The following is a 22823-nucleotide window of genomic DNA, read 5'->3' on the forward strand; positions in this document are numbered from 1 at the left end:
AGTGTCCCACAAAGAGCCAGCAGCCAGCACTACTCTGGGCTGTTGACAGAGGCCAGGCGCTGCAGGTGAGGAGAGTTGTGGGCCATGTCCTGGTGGCTGAGCGTGTGTCTGCAGCTCTGTTCTAAAAAGCCACATATAGATGCTACATTTCAGGATCATCCGGGCTTTTTAGTTGCCAGTGTTTCTTCTCCTTTCTTTTTAGATTGGGGGCTACAGACTATAAAATCAGCTTTTTTAGCAAACAGCATCAGGATTGCGATTATTCCCACAACCAGCAGGTGGGAGCATGAAGAAGGTGGAGAAGAGGGTCTAGTCTTGCCAATCGACGTCGGCTTCCATGAGGCACACTGGGGTGGCCGGCTAGACCCTCTTCTCTCTAGGCTGCACCCCTGCCTGTACCCCCTGTGATTTCAGTCTTGCCCAGCATCCTGTGTGCCCAGCAAGCCTGCTCCCGTGGGGCCTGCTATCCACCCGTTGGGGACCTGCTCATTGGGAGGACCCGGTTTCTCCGAGCTTCATCTACCTGTGGCCTGGCCAAGCCTGAGACCTACTGCGTCCAGTATGGAGAGGTAGGCTCTTCCTCCATGGCCTCGGGGGGCTGGAAGAAGGCAAGCTGGGGCGGGGATGGGAAAGCCTGCCATCTGTTCACTGAATACTTAGAGTGGACTTGGTATCAGCTTAGATCCATGCGCTGTGGGGAGTGCAAGAAAAGCGTAAGACCAGATCTCTGCCTCTAAGGAATTTTCACCTTTGTTGGGCAAGAGAAAATATACTCAGAACTAGCGGAATAGCTTCTTTCTCTCTTTTGCTTGGTAAAGCTGGAGTTTTTCTCAGCCCCTGGGCCTGGGCAGGACAGTTTTCCAAGGCTTGGGAATAAGCAATCAGATAGATAGGGATCCTTTAGGTGCATGGGGTGTACGGCGCCATCTTTGGTGGACAGCGTCAAGGCTGGTGGAGCACAGATGCTGGGATGTGTGCAAGGCTCGTGTTCTTGCCGAAGGGGGAACTGAGCTGTGCCATGGCCCCTCCCTTGCTGCCATCTCTTTGGCTAGTGTTGGGGAAAGGGTGTGGCTGGAGCTACCAAATGATTATAGGCTGGAGTTTATCCTTCTATGTTTTGCAGTCGTCACGTATGACTTACCTCTCAGCCTCTGCATGTTTGGTCCACATGTTTCACCACTCCGGGAGAAGTGGGAGACATTTTTTTTTGTAGAATTTTTTTTAATTAAAAAAATTTTTTTGAAGTATAGTTGACTTACAATGTTGTATTAGTTTCAGGTGTATAGCAAAGTGATTGAGTTATATTCTTTTTAGATTCTTTTCCATTATAGGTTATTATAAGACATTGAACATAGTTCCTTGTGTTATACAGTAGGTCCTTGTTGGTTATCTGTTTTATATATAGCAGTGTGTATCTGTTAATCCCAACCTCCTAATTTATCCCTCCCCCGGGGGATATATTCAAATTGCCGTTAAAGGACACAGATCAGTGAGACAAACAGGGAAGTGACTTGAGGTTAGCAAGGAGGTTCAGTGGCTCAGCTGATAAGGAAAAGAGCTGAGCAAATCCAGGCACTGGAACTCTTTGACCTACGTCAATTCTCATCACCTATTTAGGCAACTGATTTGTTGCAAAGAGCCGTTGAGATTTTTCTTCTACTTTGCCTCTGGACCTTTCTGGTAGGAACTTTGGTTTTCTTTTTTTTTTCCCTTCAACAAGGTTGGGGTCTTTCCTTGCTCCTTGTGTTTACCAAGGTGGAAATCACTCAGTGTTTTCTTGTTTCCCAGCTGCCTGTCTCATTTGGCCATTTTTATGCCCTCAAAACACAGGTTTGGAAAAAGGGAAGAGTGAGGGAGTGGTTTTCCCTTGAGCCTCTGCATCTCTTGGGGTAAAAAGATAGAGAGAGAAAGGGAGTGAGAGAGATTAATGGCCATGAAGGAGGCTTGGGTTGTCTGTGGTTTCCTCTTTCTGGGTGGTCCTTGTCCTCAGGACCATGGAGATGGTATCTGATCCCATCTCTGGCCTCCCTGCCCTTCCAGTCCCCAGTGTTCTTTTGGACACTTTTTAATCATAGGTAGTACTGTATAGTGGCTTTGGAGGTGCTGAGCAGAGATGGCTGTGGTTTCTGCATCTCACCCACTTGGATGTGGGAAAGCCCATTTGACAGTGTTGGGTAAGATGGCCAGCATCAAGCAAGTCCTCCCTGTGAGCCCAGATTACTCCACAAGCATCAGGGGACCTGGCAGTATTGAGCTTTCCAGGGCACAGAATGGCTTTAGTTGCTGCCTTCCTACACATCCTCCAATCTTGTGCCACTGAGCCATGTCTAAAAGTTTCAGGGAGTCCTCTGCTGATTCCCTTCCTTGGGCTGATCCGTCTTCTGGGATGGGAAGCAAGGAGAGATCATAGGCCCCTGTGTTGGGATGTTCCTCAGCCACAGCCCTGTCTGGACAGCCTCTTTCCCTCTAGGCTGGGCTTTTGGCTTCATCCTGACCTGCCCTCTGCCTCTCTCAAATGCCCCAGGGAGACAACTGCTTCCCTTGCTCTTAAGCAGCCCCTTGAGAGAAAAACTGGGTGCTTGCAAAAGAGAAATCTAGACTTTTGAAACCATGGGGATGGATAAATCTCAGCTATTTCGGTGCTGTGAAAGTTGAGAAGCATTGGTTCTTTTTCTCCTTTTTCTATAAGGGGGAATAAATCCATGTAACTTCTTGGAAGAGTGGAGGATAGGGCATCTTGAGTGCAGTGTGTAGCCCCAGGTCTGCCACTAACTTGTGGTGTGATCTTGGGCAAAATATTACCCCTCTCTAAGTCTTGCTTTCCTCTTCCATGAATGAGTGTCAGAGAAATGGTCTTTAGGGTCACTCTTTGCTCCAATTTTCTTTGGGAATGAGCTGCCTGCTGAGAGCCAACTTCTCTCCCCCACCTGTCTCCGCTCTGCCTTTTCTGATTTCTCTTTCTTTCTCCCTTCCCTACCTAACCACCTAGAGGCCACTGGTTGCCAGCAGTGAAGACACACGCTAAAGGCACAGATACCCTTCTGTACAGGTGTACCCTGAACCCTCACTTGGTGCAGGGGCAGCTGTGTGACGAAAATTAGGAATCCAGATTTAACTCTGATGAGTTCCAATTTCAGTTTTGAAGTTTATTTTATTATTAAATGATATTATAAAAACTATAACTTATTAAGCACATATGATATGTCTCAGGCACTCTACTAAGAGTTTTATATAAGTTATCTCAATTAATTTTCACAGTACTCCATGAGGTGGCTCTTATTATCCCCGTGAGCTATTGGGAAAGTTTGGGTGTGTGCTGGGACCCCCAAACTTCTGATGGAAACACATAGGTATTGAGTGTTGTGAGTAGCTAGAGATGGGGGTGCAGTGGCCAGCCCCAGCTGGAAGGGAAGGTGGCGTGGTGCAGAGCTGCATTCCTAGGGCCTGTCCCTTCAATCCCCCTGCATCCCCCTCTACCAGCTCCCACCTCCATATACATACCTTCCTTAAGTCATAGCCTCTGGTTACTGCCTCTGTTCTATTTTCAAGCAGGGGTGACATGGTGAGCCCTGATCCCAGTAAAAGTCACCCAGCACCTGCTGCCTGCCTGCCTACTGGTATGGCATGAATGTAAGTGCATTAGAGATTTATGACTCTTGGACATTTTAGCATTGCTCGCTGCCCCCCGCCAACCCTGAAGAGACTCAGGAACAGTGGGGACTCCTTCCTGTTCCAAAATTGTCTCTCCCAGCTCCTGATATCAGTGTGGCTCCTTTCTCGTGGGTCAATCTTAGCCTGTTAGCATGTCACCTCTTCTGCCTAATTTTGTCTCACTGGCTCAATCTTATTGGCCTTGAGGGCCGGCTTCTATGGGTTTTGGGTCCATATTGCAGCCTTTACGATGGACATACGACTCGGCCAGCTTTGCCTCATGTGCCCACCCCAACCCAGCTTTGCCCTTCTGGGCCTACCTGCCTTGACTACCCATTAACTGTCCAGGCTTGAACCCAGGCTGGTCTTTATCAAAACGGCCCGAGGCTGCAGTCCCACCCTGTCCCCTGGTTCCCTCTCTTCCAGCTCCTAGGTAACCTCTGAGTAAACTCACTGCACCGTTTTTCCCTAAAACCCAAGGCATGGATGAAAATGTCTGTGATGTCTCCCTACCCTCATTCTCGTCTGTGCTTCCTCTGAGCCTTAGTTCTTCATTTGAAAAATAGGAGTAATGACAGCACCCACTTCAAACAGTTGTTGTGAGGACTGTATAAAGGAAGGAGCCAAGTGACCACTGGGCTGGTGTCTGGAAGATGCTAAATGTCCCATCCCCCTCTCCCCACCTCCCCAGACATGTGTCCGCATGCAGGGGCCTCCGCATCTGTGAATCATGCTCCTGAGCTCTTCTTCCTGGATCAGGACACACTCTCGCATACTTATTGATTATTATTTTTTCTTTTTGCGGTACGCGGGCCTCTCACTGTTGTGGCCTCTCCCATTGCGGAGCACAGGCTTCAGACGCGCAGGCTCAGCGGCCATGGCTCACGGGCCCAGCCGCTCCGTGGCATGTGGGATCCTCCTGGACCGGGGCACGAACCCGTATCCCCTGCATCGGCAGGCGGACTCTCAACCACTGCGCCACCAGGGAAGCCCTCGCATACTTATTGAAATCAAACTGCCCTTGGGCCAGCCCACTTTCTGCTTCCAAGGTGACCGCTGTCCATCTGATTTGCAGTGGGCTGCTGGGAAATCTGGAAGTGATCGTGGTTAATGAAGTCACCCGACTGGGGGTGAAGACTCTCTAGGTCTGGTCCTGGCTCTGACACTTAGAATAGTAACGTGACCTCAAGAAGGTCATGGTTTCTGTCTAGACCACCATTTCCCCATTCATGAAATGAAGGAGTTGCGTTAGTCAGCCTTTGTTTGTTCAGCTCTAACATCTCTGAAAACTTCTGGCTGGGCTGTATGTGACCCTGAGGGTTGGCCATCGTCTCTGTCAGGTGGGTGCTGGCAGGGGCTGAGCCATCACCTTCAGTCATCTCTGGGCTGGTGCACGCTCCTTGGGAACCAGTAGGCTTCGCCTGGAAGTTTTCCAGCCCTGATTTCTGCTCCTGACAATGTCTTCTCCAATGTTGTGTGTGTTCCCTTAAATGCTTTATTTATCCCCCACTCCCTCCCTTTCTGGGGGAAAACTTAATTACCCAGCTGCCTTCATAACAATCTTACACAGTGCATTCCTCAGGTTAATTAGCTGTGTAAAGCAAACAGCTGTCATTTTTATCTCTTGGAAACAAGCTAAGGAGCAGTAGCCAGTTGACGTCCCCTCCTACACACACACACACACACACACACATGCACAGAAGCACACTCACACCCACAGGCACACACCCCAACAACCACTGCCTTTCTGTGTTTGAAAGTCATCTGTTTTCTTGACGTTTAGCATGGCTAATGTGTAGGCAGAGGATGTGAGGATGTGTTCATACCCATCCTGAGGTCCTTGTCCTCCGCTCACAGAGGACTTTGAGCCTGTCTCTGACCAAAATATCTGCCCTCCTATTTCCCAGAAGTTCTTAGAATGTATGAAACTTTCAAAGCTCCTACTATTGGGGATTTATTCTTTTGGATGAAGCATCCTTGAGCTCTTTGTTTAAAATGCAGACACCCTTGGGGAAGGCATCTTCTTAATCTATCATCATTTATATTTCAGGAAGGGTTTGCTTATCAGAAAATTAGCTGTGGCTTTTGCAAATGCCCCTAAGAGAATAAGACCCAGAATGAGTAAGTTTTGAGGGGATAGAAGAAAATGAAAAGGGACACTTAGAGAAAGAGTTGGATCAGAGGGAAGCAAAACTTGGGTTGTGAAATGTGAGATTTTTGGGTCCTGGTTGTTATGGGTTGGGGATTGTGGCTTGTGGGGTTAAAAGGAGGGAAGAGAGTGGAAAAGTGAGATGGAAACCTGGACACAAATCTGGGTGGACTCATGACTTTGCTGGCCTGGCTTCTCACTCCCTTGCTCCTTGGGTCAAGTCCCTAGAAGCTCTCTGGGTAGTGTCTTGCAGACCTACCTTGCTTCTTTGCTCTCAGGGGCTATAGGAATCATTGTTACTGGTAGAGCTTTCAGAGGTCCAGGAATGCAAACCAACTCTCTGCAATCAGATCTAGGGGGATAATTCTGTTTCTGTAGAAGTCTGGGCTGAGGTTGAGGCTGCCCTTACTAGGGGAGAAGAGAGGGAACATCCTGAAAACCAACTCTAGTTCCTGCAATTTTCTATGGTTGCCAAGTGACCGCTGTGTCCCTTGAAGCAGAATACGATGAGAAGGTTTGGAGGCAGAGAGCCTGCGAGAGGAATCCCTCCTTCTTCTCTTCCTAGCCCTGTGGATTTGGACACATTTCTTAGCTTCTCTAAGACTTGCTTGCCTAATCTGTCAAATGAGGATACCCCCATTTAATATAATATACCTACCTCAGAGATTTTAGAAGCATAAAATGAGATAATGTATGTATAGTGCTCAGGACAGAGCCTGGTGCAGTGTAATTTTGGGGTGTGTGGTATTCATCATCTCTGTCATCAGCTTTAGAATTGAGCTATCTAAATTTAGTTTAGATGGAGATAAGGGCTCTGTTGAGTTAAGGCTTTGGTCAAGATGTTACTTCATGACAGTGCCTCCTAGCACTGGGGACCTCCTCCCACCTGGCACCACAACAGGTCTTGATTTTTAAAATTTGCTGGCAAAATCCATTGACATAGAAATGGTAAGGCTTGTGGATCATAGTGGGGTCTAATGGAGGCCTTGCTGACCAAGGTCTGAGGGTCCCCTCTTCCCCTGCCCACTTTGCTGGGAAGAGTGTTTCTCTAGTACAGTGTTTGGCCAGTGTCTTATTTTCCTTCTTTTGTTTGGCCAATGTCTTACTTTGCTTCTTTTTTTTTTTTTTTTTTTTTCGGTATGTGGGCCTCTCACTGTTGTGGCCTCTCCCGTTGCGGAGCACAGGCTCTGGACACGCAGGCTCAGGGGCCATGGCTCACGGGCCCAGCCGCTCCGCGGCATGTGGGATCTTCCCGGACCGGGGCACGAACCCGTGTCCCCTGCATCGGCAGGCGGACTCGCAACCACTGCGCCACCAGGGAAGCCCTTACTTTGCTTCTTTTGCATTCTTGTTTGGAGTGTCTTTAGCCTCTGAGCAGATAAGCTGGAGTGGGGGAGAATTGTAATAGCATGTTAAAGCAAGAAGGAACTTCATTATCTCATCCCACCCCTGCATTTTACCAGTGAGGAAGGTGAAGTGGAGGAAATGCCTTTCTTGTAGGCAGCTGCATTTTTTTTTTTTTTTTTTTTTGGCGCTGGCTTTCTTTTGGCCCTGGCTGGCGGCCATGACCCTGACTACAGCTCCTTAGATAGACACAGGCAGTCTCTGACTTGCTTGTGGGAGGGAGTTGGACCACATATAACCAGAGCCTGTTTTCCTATTTTCCCCCAGAATTAGCTCCATGTTCTGCAAAAGCACAGAGCTTTGATTTGCATTGCTTTCCTTTTTCCACCCTCTCCACTGTGATTCAGGCTCCCACTGGCTCTTGCTCTCTCCTTTGCCCCCACCCCCACCCCCATAGCTCTCTGGGAGGGTTTGTCTTCCGGCCAGACTGCTGAGCTTCTAGAAAGCTCCAGGATAAGGGAAAAGGCCCAGTCTTTCCAGACTGAGGGGAACAGGAGCCAAACTGGCTGGAAGCCTGACAGGCTGAATTGATAACAATGCTGTGTCTCTGAAGTAGCACAGCCATGGGGATGCTGGCCAAATGACCCCAGAGAGAGAGGCAGCCGCAGCTGGGAGAGACAGAGGAATGTAACACATACGAAAGGAGGAGCCTCATGTTGAGAACCACACACATACACACACACATACACACACACACACACACACACACACACACTCTTATACACATACTATCTACAAACATACAAGAATAAAATAGGAAGGGAAACTGAGGCCCAGAGAAGAGAGGGAAGAAATTGGAAGCTTGCCTTCATGTGGGCTTCTGCCATAAGCTGCCCTATTTCAGGCCTCCATCCCTCTAGCTGGTTGACAAGCAGAGCTACTTAAAATACCTGTCCCAAGACTTATGGCTTAGCCTGTTTCTGAGGATTGAGATAATCCCTCCTTTAGCTATGTTACTGTGATAAGCGGCATGTAGATATTAAGCTCATGAGGCCATCTGATCCCTACATCATTGTCTGAGCACGTGGAAGGCAGGTGGAGAAGGCGTGGGATATCCCAGACTGGCTGTGAAGACAAGGTGGAGGCAGGGTGACAAGCCCATGCTGAGTACCCTGTGCCTTTTCAGTTTGTTTTGCTTTACAATAATGCCTGAATATAAAAGTTAATATATATCCAAAGCATCAAAGTTTAAAATTATTAAAAAAGAACAAAGAAAAAAAGTTACCCGTAATGCCATTTCCCAGAGATATTAGGTTAAAACTGTATACAGTTGCCATTTTTGTTGGTCAAGATGGCTGAATATCAGCCATTTCATTTGGTTCAACCTAATATATTGGTGTATTTCCTTCCACATATTTTCTATTCCTTCAAGAATAGATATTTGTGATCATGACATGTATACAAGCTTATGCCCACCTTTTTTTCAGAGAACATGATATTTTTTTCGTAAAACATTATAATGTAAGCATTTCCCCCATGCAATGAAAATCTTTCTCTCAACAGTCTTTTTAATGGTACATAATATTGCATCATTTGGGAATATCAACGGCATTTCCCCAGTCCCAGGTTGAGCTGTTCTAGCTCCTGTGTCCCATGGCCCAAGAGAAAAAAATGAGCCTTGTTTCTGGCATTCTCTTGGCCAGGGAACAGGCTGGGATCAGTTCCCAACAGAGCAGGGGGGTCTCTGGTGACAGGTCGCCGGAAGGCAGCTGGCCCTTGTCTCTCTGCAGGACATGTGCTGAGTGCAGATGGAGGATGGGCAGTGGAAAACTTTGCCTCTGAGAGGCTGGCCAGAATGGGGAGAAGGGCATGCTTGCGGCCAGGGACCAAAATAGGATTCTGGAGGAGACTTAGATTCCAGCAAGAGGTGTCTTTTGCCCAGACAGGATTATTTTAAGTGCTCAGGTATTTAGTTTAGCCACTGACACATCTGCAGTCTCCGAGTTAACTGAACTAGGTTAGCCTGACAAGCCAGCGTTCTTCCCAAAGTGCTTTCTCTGTCTGAGGCTCTGCCATGGTCAGCCTCAGGGTCAGACCAAGCCCTTTGGGTGAGACAGAGATTGTCACCCTTTACCGTGTTTCCCACAATGTCTGTGCACCCAGGTGGTTTCCTAGTGGAAATGAGAGGATGACAGAGAAGGAGGGAGGGAGAGAGAAAGAGAAGAGTAAGGAAGGGGTGGGGAGGGGAGGGGAGGAGGAGAAGAAGAGAAAGATGTAGGGAGGGATCCTGTCTGGTGCTGGTGCTGGCACTGGCTATCAATCAACAGGAAAGTCCCATAGCCTCTTGGAGCCTCAGCTGTCTCACATGTGAAATGGGAATAATATTACCACGTAGGGTGGTTGTGAGGCTTAAATAGGTTATTGCACTGAAACTCCTGATACAGTACCTGGCACATGGTAAGTGCTCCAATCACTTAATACTGATGTTTGTCACCTCCTCACTCCCTCGCCCCTACTTTTAAACTCCCAGTAAGGGAGAGTCTAGTAATAATGTAAATGAAAATGCTAGCATTTACTGAGCATTTACTATTCATTCAAAAAGTATTTATAGAGGGCCCACTAAGTGCTGGGCACTTTGCTAAGCACTGGGATACAGTGTAAAGGAAAGTAAGTTCTGCCCTCATGGAGTCTACATTCTAACAGGGGGAGGCAGACAGTACAAACACTGTGAGCAAATAAATTGACAGTAAATGAACAATATGTCAAGTGGAGATAGTACTATGAAGAAAAATGTAGCAGGGCAAGGGATGGACAGTGGGTGCTTTTTGTGTGTGTGTGTGGTACGTGGGCCTCTCACTGTTGTGGCCTCTCCCGTCGTGGAGCACAGGCTCCGGACGCGCAGGCTCAGCGGCCATGGCTCACGGGCCCAGCCACTCCACGGCATGTGGGATCTTCCCGGACCGGGACACGAACCCGTGTACCCTGCATCGGCAGGCGGACCCTCAACCACTGCCCCACCAGGGAAGCCCTGGGTGCTGTTTTATATAAGGCATATGTGCCAGCCATTATAAGAGCATTGAACATCCCCCCAATATTGTTTTTTTATATTTCATAATCATTTTTAATTCTTTTTCATATTATTTTCCATTATAGTTTATTACAAGAGATTGACTATAGTTCCCTGTGCTGTACAGCAGGACCTTGTTGTTTATCTATTTTATATAGAGTAGTTTGTATCTGCTAATCCCAAACTCCTAATTTTTCCCTTCCCCTCCTTCCCCTCTGGTAACCATAAGTTTGTTTTCTATGTCTGAGTCTGTTTCTGTTTCGTAAGTAAGTTCATTTGTATCCTACCAAAAATTATTGTTTAATAAAGCACTTTGGGACATGATGAGGACACCTCCAAGTACTAGGAAGGGTGACAATCCTTTCGTTTTGCAGATTGGAGGTGGGAGCTGGAAAGTGGGGTGGGAAGCAGAGGCTCACAGAGCCAGGACTCCTGACTCCCCTCCCGCATCCTCCACTGTTCAGGCTTTGTCAACAGTGCAGGGGGAAGAGTGGTGTCGGGTGAGGAGTTTCTATAACTCAAGGCACAGACTCAGCGTGTTAACTCAACCCCTCTGGGACTGAGCTGTCAGCTTCACCAGTTCAGCAGACATCACTCGTTCTGAACATCGGCTTCCTTAGCTTAGTGGCTTCCCTGGACAGGACAGAGGTTCAGGGGCTAGAAGGCCTCAGAGAAGGCTGCCTGAGCTTTCCCCTGGTTCTGGTGGGTGGAGGCTTAGGGGAAAGCAGAGGCAGGAGGTGTGGGGAGGTACACTGGTCCCTACCCAAAGGAACTCACAGGTCAGGGAGGTTCTCGTCCAAGCCTTGCTTTTACATGTGGGTCAACTGGGAGCCCTCTGAACAGTGTTCTTTCTCCTGGGCACAAGGTTTGGGACCATGGTTACTCAGAGAAAATCGGTTTGATGTGTGTTGCATGAGGGACCTGGGGTAAGGTCATGGTGTCTCTGTGAGGTGTGCGCGCGTGCGCACGTGCACACACATTTGCGCACATATGTACAAACTGAAAGAACAAGGGCCATGTTCTCTGGCTGTATTCTTTTTCTTGGTCATCTCTGCCCTGCTCTGGAGCCCATGGGGTTCAGTTCTGTATCTTGTCTCCCTCCAGAGCATGGGCAGGCCAGGGAAGGTGAGATTTCGGGGGGACTTCCCCAGTGAGGCTGTTTCCTTCTTGGCTGCTCACTTTGACCCAGATCTTCATGAGGAAGAGCCTCTGCCTTCAGCCCCAGGACTGCAAACTTCCTTTGCCTTATGCCTTCTTGGCTTTGGGACACCTACCTACAGAGCTCCATCTGTTTGGAGACCCTAGGCTTCTCTCTTGTGGGTAGGGGATGCCAAACCTGGGAAAGATCCTCAAGTCCCTGATGTCAGTGCTGGAAGGCCTTTGAGGTCATCTGATGTTACTAGAATGTTGGCTTCCTGATGGCTGGGTCTTTTTTTTTTTTTTTTTTTTTTTGCGGTATGTGGGCCTCTCACTGTTGTGGCCTCTCCCGTTGTGGAGCACAGGCTCCGGACACACAGGCTCAGCAGCCATGGCCACGGGCTTAGCCGCTCCATGGCATGTGGGATCTTCCCGGACCGGGGCACGAACCTGTGTCCCCTGCATCAGCAGGCGGACTCTCAACCACTGCGCCACCAGGGAAGCCCCTGGGTCTTTGTTTTGTTCACTATTATAACTCAACCCAGAGCAGGGTCCAGCATGTAGTATGTACTCAATAAATATTTGTTGAATGATTGAATGACCCTACTTAAATCTCCACTCAATTTACAGAGGAGAGCTAGGACTGGAACCCCAAATTCCCTTGTTCTGTTTTCCTGTCCCCTCTTCCTAATCCTTAGAAACTTGACTTTCCCCAGGCTGCCAGAATTAAGTGAGATGAGATATAAAACCCTCTAGCCTACACATAGCACATAGCAGATATTAAATTAATGTGAGCTTCTCTTTCTTTCTTCTTTTTGCTCTTAGAACCCTTTTCAAATTTCTCTTTGGGGCAATGTCAGATACGAAAATTATTTTTTCTCTACTACCTCATACCACTTTCCCAATCACAACCTCTATTTACTATTTACTTAGCTATGTGTTGGGGGGAACCCAAAGGACATAAATGAAAAGATGAACGGTAGCCTTGTTTTGAGAGGTTGATCCTTCCAAGGGTATTAATGAAATCAATGGATCCCCAAGGGTAGCATTTCCATGGAGAGAATGTTCTGGGCTCTCAGGATACAAGGGGGGAATTCTCACTGGTCCCACCTCTGAGTCTCTGGTATCTCCTTGTCCCTCAGTGGCAGATGAAATGCTGCAAGTGTGACTCCAGGTTGCCTCACAATTACAACAGTCACCGAGTGGAGAATGTGGTCTCGTCCTCGGGCCCCATGCGCTGGTGGCAGTCACAGAATGGTAAGGACCTGCCACAGCCTCCAGGGGCCCAAACATGTGGAGGCCCCCACAGGATGGGGAGGGTGCCCGGGAGCCCTTTGGGGTTCCCAGGGCTTTCTTATGGTAGTGGGAGGTGGGTGGTTGACAAGCAGAACCTTCTCTCTTTGTATTTGAGGTCTTTCAGATGCTGTAGGTAGAAGAATTTATTGGAGGTTAATGAAAGGGTCAGAAGAGAGAGAAATGCCTTAATTTCATTCTACTTACTCACAGTGGGCTTGCTGATGGAACTGAGCTTTGGGAACAGATTTGTGTTGAACAGAGGAGTTGAAACTCTTTAAGGTTTTAAGGGCATCATGTGATGGTGGGAAGGAAATTTGACCAAGAAGAGATAGGATCCTGAATAGGTGATAGTAAGTAGAAACATACTGGTACCACTCCTCTCTGAGAGGGAAATTGGAAAATCAAGGTTAGAGAGTTTCTGATTTCCTAGAGCCTGGGAAGGTAGAAATCCTCTGCTCTAAAGTTTCTATGTTTTGTCTTTCCAGATGTCAGCCCTGTCTCTCTGCAGCTGGACCTAGACAGGAAATTTCAGCTTCAGGACCTCATGATGGATTTTAAGGTGTGCTTCCTGGGCATGGCAGTGGTTAGGAGAGGGGGACTCTGGGCTATGTGGGCGTGGACTCATGGGGAGCACAAGGTCCTTGTCTCCTCAGGCTGGAGGTGATGGTACCACATGCTGGGTGGGCCTCCTTTCCCCAGGTGGGAGTGACACTTACCCTGTGCCTGTATCATGGTGACAGCAGAGGTACCACTTCCGGGAGAACAGTGGCACCTCCACATTCCCTGTCTTGGCTGTGTAGTGCTTATATATCCTCTCCCTCTTTGCATCCCCCACCCTTAGCCCATCTAATTTATTCAGCTCTGCCAAGACCAATTGTACAAAGCCTGGCCACTTATTATACAGTTGTGTTTTCTTGGTATACTCTGTTTTAATAACTTTGCTGATGAGATTGAGTTTAACAAACAGCCAAGAACTGGCCCATCCACATGTAAGATGTGCTTTTGGAGCAATCTGCTCATTCAGTGCTATTACTTTTCAGACTCTGCTTTTAGACTAGCCTTTGGAGATATGCCTTTTGGAGGGAACATTTTCATTCATTACTGACAGGTCTTTTTTTTTTTTTTTCCTTTTCCTTTTCCTAATATCCTATGTGACTGAGGAAGTTGCTCTAAGAACATTCCCTCAAGAATAGGTCAAAAGTATTTTGAGACATTCTAGTGCCATTTGAACAAATGCCCAGTCTTTAACAGTGACAACTTCTAAGGGCAATATTCATTTGGATGGATACTGGTAGTCTCATTGCTTTGTCATCACTCACCCATTCATTTATTTGTCCATTCTTGCTACACACATATTGAACACTGATTATAGGCTGTTAAAAAAGATGACTAAAACTAGATCATGATCCTCGAGTTGCTTTGGTATATGTAGGGAAGGCAAAGAACCAGTAGCAAGACAGTGGGATGTGTGCTCTGATGTTGGTAAGAAGAGGTGCTGGAGAGCCCAGGAAGGGGACATCCAGCTTGATCTGTCTTTGGGGGAGTGGATCAGAGAATACACCCAGGGGAAAATGAAACTTCCTAGGCCAGTAATATCCAGGTGAAAGGTAAGTTCATTCCAGGCAAAGAGAACAACAAAGTGCAAAGGCCAGGAGGCAAGAGGCAAGAAGGTATATAATTGGGGGGAGGGCGCCAAGGAATGCACGTAGGGTCTGGTGGGGCAAATGTGTATACGGTAGTGAGAAGTAGGGATGTGGAAGGCTACAAACTGATGAGAGGTGAGTTTACAGATGTAAATGGGGAGGGAGGAAAGTAGATGAAACATTCATCTATTCATTCAACAGATGTACTAACTGCCTACTATGTGCTAGATGCTGGGGGTACACTGTGAACAAGATAGACAAGTTGGGGGAATTCCCTGGTGGTCCAGTGGTTAGGACTCTGTGCTTCCGCTGCACCAATGCAGAGGGCACATGTTAAATCCCTGGTTGGGGAACTAAGATCCCACAAGCCGTGCAGTGTGGCCAAGAAAAAAAAAAAACAACAGATAGACAAGGGGGTCTATGGTTTACTGTAGTGGTTCTCAAGCAAGGGATATTTGACAGTTTATAGACAAATTTTTGGTTGTCACAACTGCCAGTATGCTATTGACATTTAGTGAGAAGAGGTCAGGGATGCCGCTAAGCATCCTAAAATGACAAGGACTGACCCCATCGCAAGGAATTATTCACCTCCAAATATTAACAGTGTCAAGTTTGGGAAACCCTGGTCTGGTAGGAGGAAAATAAAAAGCAGGAAACCAACAAATAAATAATTGGAAATTGTGTGACATTTACAAAGGGAACAAATGAGATCCTGGAATAGGAATGATGGGGTGGGGTGGGCAGAGTGTGGGCAGAAGAATGCACGTTAGACAGGTATAAAAAGATCTCTGTGTGGAAGTGACGTTTAAGCTGAGAACAAAAGATGTGGAGGAACCCACGAAGGGGAGGAGTATCCCAAGCAGAAGAAACAACGTGAACAAAGGCTCTGAAGAGGGAATGTGACTGAGGGCTTGAGGAGATGGAGGTGCACAGTGGCATGAGATGGGGTGAGGGAGCAGGGCCCAAGAGCATGGCCTCTTCAGCCATGGTCAGGAGTTCAGATTTATTCAAGAATAGTGGGCAGAAATTTTGTATCCTGCAACCTTACCAAATTCATTGATTAGTTCTAGTAGTTTTCTGGTGGCATCTTTAAGATTATCTACGTATAGTATCATGTCATCTGCAAACAATGACAGTTTTACTTCTTCTTTTCCAATTTGCATTCCTTTATTTCTTTTTCTTCTCTGATTGTTGTGGCTAAGACTTCCAAAACTATATTGAATAAGAGTTGTGAGAGCGGACATCCTTGTCTTGTTCCTGATCTTAGAGGAAATGCTTTCAGCTTGTCACCATTGAGTATGATGCTTGCAGTGGGTTTGTCATATATGGCCTTTATTATGTTGAGGTAGGTTCCCTCTGTGCCCATTTTCTGTAGAGTTTTTATCATAAATGGGTGTTGAATTTTGTCAAAAGCTTTTTCCGCATCTATTGAGGAAATACTCCCATGTACCATTGCAACAAAAGGAATAAAATACCTAGGAATAAACCTGCCTAAGGAGGTGAAAGACTTGTACTCAGAAATCTATAAAACACTGATGAAAGAAATCAAAGATGACACAAACAGATGGAGAAATATACCATGTTCTTGGATTGGAAGAATCAGTATTGTGAAAATGACTCTACTACACAAAGCAATCTACAGATTCAGTGCAATCCCTATCAAACTACCAATGGCATTTTGCACAGAATTAGAACAAAAAGTCTTACAGTTCGTATGGAAACACAAAAGACCCCTAATAGCCAAAGCAATCTTGAGAAAGAAAAACGGAGTTGGAGGAATCAGGCTCCCCAACCTCAAACTATACCACAAAGCTACAGTAATCAAGTCAGTATGGTACTGGCACAAAAACAGAAATATAGATCAGTGGTACAGGGTGGAATGCCCAGAGATAAACCCACGTACATATAGTCACCTAATTTACAACAAAGGAAGCAAGAACATACAATAGAGAAAAGACAGCCTCTTCAATAAGTGGTGCTGAGAAAACTGGACAGCTACATGTAAAAGAATGAAATTAGAACACTACCTAACACCATACACAAAAACAAACTCCAAATGGTTTAAAGACCTAAATGTAAGACCAGACACTATAAAACTCTTAGAGGAAAATATAGGAAAAACACTCTGACATAAACTACAGCAAGATCTTTTTTGACCCACCTCCTAGAGTAATGGAAATAAAAACAAAAATAAATAAATAGGACTTAATTAAACTTAAAAGCTTTTGCACAGCAAAGGAGACCATAAACAGGACAAAAAGACAACCCTCAGAATGGGAGAAAATATTTGCAAATGAAACAACAGACAAAGGATTAATCTCCAAAATATAAAAACAGCCCATGGTGCTCAATATCAAAAAAATAAACAATCCAATTAAAAAATGGGTGGAAGACCTAAAAAGACATTTCTCCAAAGAAGATATACAGATTGCCAACAAACACATGAAAGGATGCTCAACATCACTAATCATTAGAGAAATGCAAATCAAAACTACAATGAGGTATCACCTCATGCTGGTCAGAAATGCCATTATCAGAAAATCTAGAAACAATAAATGCTGCAAAGGGTGTAGTGAAAAGGGAACCCTCCTGCACTGTTGGTGGGAATGTAAATTGATACAGCCACCTGGAAAACAGTATGGAGTTTCCTTAGAAAACTAAAAATAGAACTACCATACGACCCAGCAATCCCACTACTGGGCATGTACCCTGAGAAAATCATAATTCAAAAAGAGTCATGTACCACAGTGTTCATTGCAGCTCTATTTACAATAGCCAGGACATGGAAGCAGCCTAAGTGTCCATCGACAAATGAATGGATAAAGAAGGTGCGGTGCATATATACAATGTAATATTACTCAGCCATAAAAAGAAATGAAACTGAGTTTTTTGTAGTGAGGTGGATGGACCTAGAGAGTGTCATACAGAGTGAAGTAAGTCAGAAAGAGAAAAAAAAATACTGTATGCTAACGCATATATATGGAATCTAAAAAAAATAAAATAAAAATGGTATTGATGAACCTAGTTTCAGGGCAGGAATAAAGATGTAGACATAGAGAACGAACTTGAGGACACAGGGTGGGAGGGGGAAGGAAGCTGGGGTGAAGTGAGAGTAGCATCGACATATATACACTACCGAATATAAAACAGTTGGCTCGTGGGAAGCAGCAGCATAGCACAGGGAGATCAGCTCGGTGCTTTGCGATGACCTAGAGGGGTAGGTTAGGGAGGATGGGAGGGAGGTTCAAGAGGGAGGGGATATGGGGACATATGTATATATATGGCTGAAACTAACACAGTATTGTGAAGTAATTATACTCCAGTAAAGATCTATTAAAAAGAAAAATAGTGAGCAGAGGACTTGAATAGGTAATTCTCCAAAGAAGACATACAAGGGGCCAACAGGTACATGAACAGATGCTCAACATCATTCACCATCAGGGAAATGAAAATCAAAACCACAATGAGATGTCATTTCACACCTGTCAGTATAGCCATCATCAAAAAGATAAGGAATTCCATGGCAGCCTAGTGGTTAGGCTTCTGGGCTTTCACTGCTGTGGCCTGATTTCAGTCCCTGGTTGGGGAACATCCTGCAAGTCCCATGGTGTGGCCAAAGAAAAAAAGATAAGAGATAAGTGTTGGTGAGGGTGTGGAGAAAAGAGAACACTTGTGCACCATTAGAGGGAATGTAAATTGGTGCAGCCACTATGGAAAACAGTATGAAGTTTCCTCAGAAAGTTAAAAAAATAAATCTACCATATGATCCAGCAATCCTACTTCTGGGTGTATATTGGAAGGAAATGGAGTCACTTTTTCAAAGAGATATCTGTAACTCCCGTGTTCATTGCAATGTTATTCACAATAACCAAGATATGAAAACAACGTAAGTGTCAGTCAGTGGATTAATGGATAAAGAAGATGTCACACACACACACACACACACACACACACACATACACACACACACACACACAGAGGAATATTCTGCCATGAAAAAAGAAGGAAATCCTGCCTCTTGGGACAACATGAATGGGCTTTGAGGGCATTCTGCTAAGTGAAATGAGACAGACAGAAAGACAAATACTGCATGTCTTCACTTATATACACAATCTTAAAAAGCTGAACTCATCAACATAGAGAAAAGGATGGTGGTTGCCAGGGGCTGGAGGGTGGGGGAAATGGGCAGATGCTGATCAAAGGATATAAACTTCCAGGTTTATAAGATGAATAAGTTCTACAGATCTAATGTACGGCGTGGTGACTATAATTAATAATACTGTACTAGACACCTGAAAGCTGTTAAATGACAAAAAGGTCATTATGTAAGCAGATAGAAGTGTTAGCTAACCTTATTGCAGTAAGCATTTTGTAATATATATGTGTATCAAGTCATCACATTTGATACTCCTTAAACTTACATAGGTGATATGTTCATAATATCTCAATAAAGCTGGGAAAAAAATAGTGGAAAGCCACTGGAAGGCTTCTAGCGGAGGGGAGTCATGGCTCACTTTACATTTTAGAAAGAAAGTTCTCTCTGTGTGGAGGTTGGCTTATGAACCCAAGGAAGTGTTCCAAGCTGGGGCCTGTCAGCATAAAGACAACACTTAAAGCCATGAGAAATGGATGAAATCACTGAGAGAAGAAGGAGGGACATGACAGTATGTCATGCTAAGGGGCTTGCATTTTATCTTTAGGTCAACGCAGACCCATGGAAGGGTCTCATGCAGGGAGTGACATGATCAGATAACCCTGTAGGTGAAGTGGGGAGCGTGGCTTGGAGAGCCTGGACAAAGGCTAGGCTTGAGTTCCAGGCTGTTGTAGGAACCCAGGCTCAGTGCAACTGGGACCTGAACTATGGCCACATCCATGCGAGGAAAAAGAGGAGGGACAGAATTGGGAGCTAGAGGTGATAAAAAATGGTTGGCTGTGGGAAGTGCAGTGGGAGAATTTTCTGGCCTGGCCACCTGGGTGGTGGGCTGAGCTAGGGATCATGCTTTCTGGAACACAGATCTGCCTTCTATCACTTTCCACGGCTCCCCTGGGGAAAACCCGCTGGGGCCGGTGGTTTGTCAGGAGAATTGGACCCGGGTACCCTTGAGCCCACTTGTCCCATGCAGCCCCCTTTCTCCCTCCTCACTGTGGTTCTCAGGGGCCACCAGCACCTCTTTAAGAGCCTCTTTCTGTGATCGCGTCCCCACTGCGGGAAAACTCAGGCCCCAACCCTGTGTGTGTCTCTGCAGGGGCCCATGCCTGCTGGCATGCTGATCGAGCGCTCCTCGGACTTCGGCAAGACCTGGCAGGTGTACCAATACCTAGCTGCTGACTGCACGTCTGCCTTCCCCCGGGTCCGCCAGGGCCAGCCTCAGAGCTGGCAGGATGCTCGGTGCCAGCCTCTGCCCCAGAGGCCTAACGGGCGCCTGGATGGGGCCAAGGTAGGCAGAGGGGACCCTGAAAATGTAGGCACGGGGAAAGGTCTCTCCCATCCCATCGCTACATGGTCACCAGGCTTTGGAGAATCTATGAGAACCACCCCCTCCCCCAGGCAGTGAGCCTTGCTGTCTTTCCTGAGCTCCCCAATAATGATCCCTCTGGGCACGTCTTAGCTGCACATTCTCTTTGCTGCCCAGGAAGGATGTTTCAGAAACACACTGAGTGTATTACATAACTCAACCCCGTTCTCTCCTTGAATCCTCCCACCTGGGGTCAAATCCTTTCATTTCTTTCATCACTCCTCCCTCGCTCCCACCCTCGGGGGCTGTATTTTGTCTCCTTTCTCTGGCTGAGGCTCAGGGGAGCCCTCAGAGCTGTTTAGAGCGCTGCCTTTCCTGTAGGCAGTGCGTCTCTTTCCTTCCCTGCAATGACTCCTCCTTGGTTACTGCCGTATCTAGATCCACATAACCACATGCCCCAGACCACACGTCAGAACACGGGACTTTTCCCTGATTTGTGGAAGGTTGATGTGAAAACTCATCCTGGGATATGCAGCTGAAGTCACATCCAATGAGTGTTTTTTTTTAATCAAGTAAGAACAGCATAGTTGAAATTGGGGTTGCCTAGAGTGTGGTGGTCAGCATGTCCATGCATCCTTGGTTCTGGACCCCCTCACTCATCCTGGGTCTTTGGAAAATTAGTAGCCCCTAAACCCTTATGTGTCTATTATATATCTTACTGTAACTTCTGACCCAAGGAAATCAGGAAATTCTTGGGATAGCTATATTTGCAACAGGAGAGGAGAGGTTGTACACAAACACACACACACACACACACACGCACACTCATCTAAGGCCCAGTGATCATCTCCGTCTCCCAGAGTGATTGGCAGACCTCACATCCATGGTCATCTCAGGCTCCAGGTAAGAAAGACCTTAGTATGAGAAGGTCAGGGCATTGAATGGAAAGGAGGACCTCTGGGCTTGGGCCACAGTTCACCTCTTCCTCAGGTCTTCCATTTCCCCTCTCTCTGCAGGTCCAACTTAACCTTATGGATTTAGCCTCTGGGATCCCAGCAACTCAAAGTCAAAAAATTCAAGGTCAGTGTGGCTACTCCTCTAGCCTGTGGGTCTGTGGATGGGGAACAAAACATGGTTGCAATCCAGATCATGGACATTTCTTTGTCTTTCTTACCTCTGTCAACATGGTTGGATTGAACACTTGCCCTGCTCAGCCCATAGGGGTATTGTGGTGGCCCCAGAGACTCAAAAGGCCTGAGCCAGGGTGGAGTGGGTCTTTTCTGTTGTGGGAAGGTTGAGGAAGATGGAATGGTGCGACCAGAATTCCTTTCCTTATCATCCTGCCCTAGGAGTCTCTATTTGCCTCTAACTTCCTGTTCTTTATTTTCCCATCTCTACCCTCTCCCTCCTTGTTGTTTGTCCCCCTCAGAGCTGGGGGAGATCACAAACTTGAGAGTCAACTTCACCAGGCTGGCCCCTGTGCCCCAGAGGGGCTATCACCCTCCCAGCGCCTACTATGCTGTTTCCCAGCTGCGTCTGCAGGGGAGCTGTTTCTGTCACGGCCATGCTGACCGCTGTGCCCCCAATTCCAGAGCCCCTGCCGGCCCCTCCACCACTGTGCAGGTGACAGCCCAGGGAGGGGGAAAGGAGAGGGGAGGGGCAAGACCCGGGCAGACTGACGTCTTTGGCTTCTATAAAGGAGGGAGGGCACTAAATTTAAGACTCGAGTACTTAATATTTTAGCAATGGTGAAAATGAGTCTAAATGATTATCATTTCAAAGGTCAGATTTTGCAGCACTTTTTTGGACCTGCTTTATGGTTTGAAATTATTTTTATTCAGTAACATAGAAGTATATGTAAGTATAAACGTACGTATAAGTAGAAGTATAAGCATGGGTGTTTGTGGGGGAGCTTAAGGCATTGATTTTCAGCACTGGCTGCACATTGTAGTTTCCTGGGGAGCATAAAAACATCGCCTGGACCCACACCTTCATACACTCTGATTTTATTATTGTTATTTAAAGCCCCGGGTGATTCTCACATCCTGCCAGGGTGGTTCTGACATCCTGCCATAGAGCCACTGGTTTGGGGACTGTAAAGTCCCATGTAGAGGTGAGATATGGGGCAGGGTGAGAGAACAGAGTCTAACACAGATGCTAAGTCCACCCCAGAGCAGTTGAGTCAGATGCATCAGGCATGGAAGAGAGAAACTCCAGCTTAACAAGCAACCCAGGGGATTTTCTGTGAAACCAAACTTGAGAACCATCAGTAGAGGAGAGAGAGCCTAGGACCAAGAAGCAGAGGGAGCTGTCATTTCACTTTTCTGCGGTTTCGGTTCTTCTATTAACAGATGGGACCATGATATTTGCCCCAGTGATAGAGGCGCACGATGAAATCATGTAAAGTGACCCTTGAGGTTTGCCCCAGTGATAGAGGCGCACGATGAAATCATGTAAAGTGACCTTTGAGGGAAATACAGGTGACATGAGCATCGGGCAGCTTTATCCTTTCCACTTCTGGGCCAGTGCCAGAGATGTGTCATCCATTAGGGTCCATAAACAAAAGACCAGAACACAGGCTGAGCAGGATTGCTGGCTTATGAGGATATAGAGGAGGGCAACGGCATGCCCAGCCCCGGTGGTTCTCAAATCTGGCTGCACCATGGAATCACCACTTTATAAAGTACCAATGCCTGGGCCTCGTCCCTGAGATTGGATTGAATCGGGCCTGGGCATTGGTATTTTTTAAAAAGCTCCCCAGATAATTCTGAAGTGCATCCAGAGTTGAAATCCATGGAACTAGAGAGACAAGGCAAGCCTGGTGAAGGACATGCCATTCTAGCTGGCAGGATTTTGCTGGTGAATAGAGAGTGAGGGGACTTCTAGTCAGGAAGAAAAACATCAGTACAGGCCAAAAGGTGGGGAAAAGTAGGGCTTGTCCTGGGAGCATCTAGTTCAGCTCAGCTGTGCTGTTAGGAGTGAGTAGGGGATGAGGATGGAGCAAACACAATACAAGTCCTAGATGCCAGCCTGCGGGTGGTGAGCTTAATATGGAAGACAATTAGCACGCAATGGCTATT

General features: G+C 46.7%; 1 protein-coding gene across 1 annotated transcript in view; it reads left to right on the plus strand.

Annotated features, from left to right (window-relative positions):
• Positions 1–22823, plus strand: part of LAMB3 (laminin subunit beta 3) — a 41730-nt gene that overhangs the window by 2513 nt on the left and 16394 nt on the right. The window contains exons 3-8 of the mRNA XM_082615091.1: positions 415–569; positions 12491–12605; positions 13130–13203; positions 19534–19725; positions 20760–20823; positions 21173–21366. Of these exons, the coding sequence (XP_082471217.1) occupies positions 415–569; positions 12491–12605; positions 13130–13203; positions 19534–19725; positions 20760–20823; positions 21173–21366 (794 nt within the window). The remainder of the gene's footprint in view (positions 1–414; positions 570–12490; positions 12606–13129; positions 13204–19533; positions 19726–20759; positions 20824–21172; positions 21367–22823) is intronic.

The sequence above is a fragment of the Mesoplodon mirus genome (genome assembly GCF_964341445.2).
Source record: "Mesoplodon mirus genome assembly, chromosome: 3".
Taxonomy (NCBI): Eukaryota; Metazoa; Chordata; class Mammalia; order Artiodactyla; family Ziphiidae; genus Mesoplodon; species Mesoplodon mirus.